The 4,622-nt window shown below is 39.9% G+C and overlaps 1 protein-coding gene across 2 annotated transcripts in view; it reads right to left on the bottom strand.

Annotated features, from left to right (window-relative positions):
- gstcd (glutathione S-transferase, C-terminal domain containing) overlaps positions 1 to 4,622 on the bottom strand; it is a 62,747-nt gene that overhangs the window by 10,161 nt on the left and 47,964 nt on the right. For both annotated transcript variants that reach the window (XM_014007741.1, XM_014007742.1), the window contains one exon: positions 2,809 to 2,942. In XM_014007741.1, the coding sequence (XP_013863195.1) occupies positions 2,809 to 2,942 (134 nt within the window). The remainder of the gene's footprint in view (positions 1 to 2,808; positions 2,943 to 4,622) is intronic.

Genomic DNA, 4,622 nt, shown 5'->3' with positions numbered 1-4,622 from the left:
AGCAGCATTTTTGTGGAGCAGCATTTTTGTGCAACTACATGCCTAAATGCACTGAGTTGCCGCCATGTGATTGGCTGATTAGAAATTAAGTGTTAACGAGCAGTTGGACAGGTGTACCTAATAAAGTGGCCGGTAAGTGTAGATAGTTTTTAGTCTGGACAGCCACAAAACAAGGTCACAAGTTGTGTTTTTATTAGTCAACAATGTGTACTGTAAGACCGTAAGCACTTATTTTTTTCTCCTCTCCTTTGACTAAGCAATTCAAACAGTAGGTGTGATATATATATATGTGTGTGTGTGTGTGTGTGTGTGTGTGTGTGTGTGTGTGTGTGTGTGTGTGTGCGTGTGTGTGCATTTAGTACATGTATTGTTTATTTTAAGGTGAAGCAGGTCCTTACTTGTGTAGGACTATTTCATAAAGCCCCAAATTTTCATTTATTTCACAAGCGAAGCACCAGGGAGAGAATGCTTTTACTGGCCAGTATGCCATTACTATATTGGTCAGGTCAGGGAGATGTGTGTGGGAGGTGTCTCCTGGGAAAAAAAGCCCTCTACAAATAAAGTATGACTAAAAACTATGAAATAAAAAATGTCCCAAAACAAAACAAAAACATTACAAGTGATCTTTTATGAATCACTTTCTATTTGGGGAACAAGGACTTTATTTTGTTGCCATACCAAACAATGACTAAATGTAGTCCAGTTTGGTTAATGATTGATGCTAATAAAAAACCAACATGAGGCATGTCAAGGGTTAGGGGCCAAAGAAAAAAGGGCATTTTCCACAAACATTTCAGGCGTTCATGAACCGAGCAGTTGAGTTTCACAGTCCATAAAAACCTGGGAACTGCTTGGAATGTCTACACCTGGAGAATGTCCACATGAGTACCTGGAACGTGACCTTAGGCAAAAACAAAACAAAAAAATAAAATACTAAAAGTGTCATGACTGACAGCGTCAGGCGGAGGACATCCTTGGAAAAATACTGCCCTGCAGACACACAGCTTCATCTTGTTCATTTAAGCTGCAAAATCATTTTCTGTCATTTTAAGCTGTGTGAGAACTCAACCAATGTGTTTTTATACAGAGTGGATAGGATGAGATAATCACTCTTTCATTCAAATCAGGTGCGCTGAAGCAGGGAAACATCTAAGACATGCAGGATAGTGGCCCTCGAAGACCAGGGCTGAGCATCGCCGCATTAGACTGAGAAATCTCAAGGCACAATTTAACTGTCAGTAATAAATCAGAGAGAAAATATTTACGTCGTCATTAACTGACATGACTTCATTTATGCAATGCAGTCAATCCCTGTACTGTACAAAATGAGATCACAATGGATCATTTGTGGGGGGGAAACACTGGATACTGTAGGATAAAATGTAAAAGAGAAAAAAAAAACAGTGAACACAATGTAATTCTATTTAACATGGAGACGAGAACAGTGTTGGCACAATAACCGATCACTGAATTACATTAGGACAAACAGTTTTGTGATGCAGCAGTCACACAAAAAAGTTGTTTCTGCAACTGTCTACAGTAGCCATGTTTCCATCCAATTCTAATTCAAATTTTGAGCAAATTTTTAAAAATTTTGCAAAAAGGAATAAACGAATAAATGCGAATCAGACGTATTTCCATCAACTGGCTTGAAGTGTATCAGTTACATCAGACGCACGTGTGTAGTAAACAGGAAGTAAAAGCCGCATCTCAGGAAAATGGAGAGAAGTTATCAGGAACGAGTTGCTACTATTGGGAAAGTTGTAATTATTCTGTTTTTTCAACTAGTTTTGGTGATTTTACAATGCTGTCTGGAGACGTAGAGAAAGAAATGCAATTCTCTTCACGTTATGGGAATAACTGAGAAGACACCGACAGCGGGAGGAAGGTCCAGCTGCAGTCGCTCTGGTACCGGTATCGTTCAGACAGCGAGAACAGCTGATCAACATGTGAGGTAAATGTTCGCTACGTCAGAACTTATTCAACAAATGTGTTTCCATCTGTCCTTTTGTCTTTTTTTGAAAAAACTAAAAACCACCTCAAGCGAGCGTATCAACTTTTATGCGAATTAGAGGAAGTTTTTTCGAATCATGACGTTTCCATTCACCTTTTCTGATGCGATACTTCAAAATGCGCATTAAAAAACGTTGATGGAAGTACGGCTTGTGTCATAATTCCAAAGCGATTACAGAATTAGCAACTGATCAACACTAATTAGCAGCACAGCCTCAAACCCTTTAATTACCTTGTGCATTTTGTCTCCTTCGCCTCCATTCAAACATCACGATTTAAGCTGCACGATCAAAGTGATTCTTTTGATTATATACGGCCTCTCTGTGTTAAAACACACACTGTACGTCTGTGTACAAGACTAATTTATTTCTGCTCTTTCAAGAAGATTTTCATGCTGGTCTATTTATACTATGGTCCTGACTGCTTCAGTACTGGAAGCCCCCCTTCCTTGGCACTGACAGCATGACTGAAAATGTGAGGGACGGACCCTGCTGCGGAGGTGATGTGACACTGCTGCCTCAAATTGTCAGTGGAGCTGATAAGAGACAGGAGCTGCACAAAAACGCAGCGACAAGAACAGATTATCTGTGTTTGAGGAAAAAAGAGAGAGAGAGAGTGAGTGTGATGGAAAGCCGAGGCTATAAAACGAAAATGGGAAAAGTAGGTGGAAGAGGAGAGGCAGCAGTGCCACATTAATCTGACAGAAAACTAACTAACAAGGTCAAAAACAACCTTTTACAAAGTGGAAGCCCAAAGAAGTGACACTTGGAGCGAGGTGTAGGACGCGGGACAAACCTCTTGGGGAAGGAGAACTTGACCGCGTTCTGGATGAAGCCATAGCAGCAGGGACTGATGACGAAGGCGGCTCCTGCCTGGATGCAGTGCTCCAGCACCATGTCTGTAGCAACACCACAGGCGTGGAGAGCAACCTGGGTGACAGCAGGCACACACAGACACATAAATGTGCCACTTTAAGCTTTGAAATCAGAATATTCTGTTTTCTTTTAAACATAAAACTCAAACTATTCACAGCTGAAAGCATGCACTCAGTCTTATTGATTCTTCATAATGGTGACTGCAATTTAAAAAAAACAACTTTGCTCTCCAAGTGTAGATTAGTCGAGCAAATAAAATATATTGGTGCTTTAGAAGCAGTGGCACGAATGCATCAGGAATCCCACGGAGTAGATAACCTGCGCGTGGTGGTAAACAGGGGTCAGTGCATTAGTGAGTGGGGTGGGGGGGGGGCTATGCCATGAACAGCTGAGGGGGCTAAACGACCCCAAGCTCTGTTCCCGTCTGCCTTTTGTGTCAAGAATATCTGTTAAAATGATCATGAAAATCTAAAAGTGCAGTGATTATAGATGATTTCCACTCAAGTGAACGCCGGATAAATAGAGTCTGCAAATGGTTGAAAGAAAATGCTTTACTGACAGTTTGATATGACAATAGCTACTCTAAGGCTCTCTGAAAATAAGCCCCTCAATTCGATTCCAGCAGCTACTACTTTATTCTGCTCTTGTTTTCCAAGAAGTTGTCACAGGGCGTCTGAGAGTCTGAATGGGCTGCATGTTGCCTTGACAGCAGTGCCACAGAGCAGAAGTTCAGAGCTGATCAGGACTGGAGCTACTGGCTGCAGTTCCACTCACTGCAAGGATCCAGACGCTGTGAGCTGCATGGCTAAAGCCTCTCCTAAGCTCTCTGATGTGTCTAGACAGAAATACGTTTCCTAAAGGCTCTTTAAATCTCCATGGAAGCTGAATTTGTGAATGCATCTTTTTCACAGACTGTAGTCGGGAATCTGTTTAAAAACGCTCCACGCTCACTAGGAGAACATTTAGCTATGGTGGCCCGGAGGAAGAAAAATTACTATTTATTATTATTTTCACACAATCATCAAATAGTCTCCAACTGCCAAAGTCCAAGTAGATACAGGCTAAAACCAGAACACTTTAATAAAAAAAAAAAACCACAACTTGTTGAAACAACACCACCATCATCCTCTTGTTTGCGACAAAACCCAAAGGCAGCCTTATATAATTTTGGTGTCCGCAAATGAGTTTGAACCAACCTCCAAAAGATGATTTGCGCATGTACCTCTGTATTTCTAAGAAATATTTTTTGTTTGGACATTATGTTAAGGAAATTCATGTTTTTCATCTTATTTGACAAAGCAAAGTATCATTCCACTAAAGCAAATTGAGAATTGATTTATATGGAGCTATTACCTAACCATAAACGTAAATTTGGATAATTATCATCAATTAGCCGACGTCTTACCCAGAAAATTAATGTTGTACATTAGTCATGGGGGTTAAATCCTCATTAGATTTTATAACCTTCAGTCGTGATTCACACCAAATAAATTAAACAAAAGAAATACGCATGAGGAGAAACCTGTTTTGATAATTATTCATTTGATTTAAAAATCATCTCTGCATTAAAAAAGTTTATTTTTTTCCTCCTGAAAGCAATTTAGTTGAAAAGCTACAGTCAATTATGCTTAATTAAATATACATAATGCAGAAAATCATTGAAAAGCATTTCAGTCAAACAATATTACACACACACACACACACACACACACACACACACACACACACACACAC

The sequence above is a fragment of the Austrofundulus limnaeus genome, unplaced genomic scaffold (genome assembly GCF_001266775.1).
Source record: "Austrofundulus limnaeus strain Quisiro unplaced genomic scaffold, Austrofundulus_limnaeus-1.0 Scaffold44, whole genome shotgun sequence".
NCBI lineage: Eukaryota > Metazoa > Chordata > Actinopteri > Cyprinodontiformes > Rivulidae > Austrofundulus > Austrofundulus limnaeus.
Note: the sequence above shows the minus strand (reverse complement) of the source record. Positions and strands in the feature narration are given on the sequence as shown.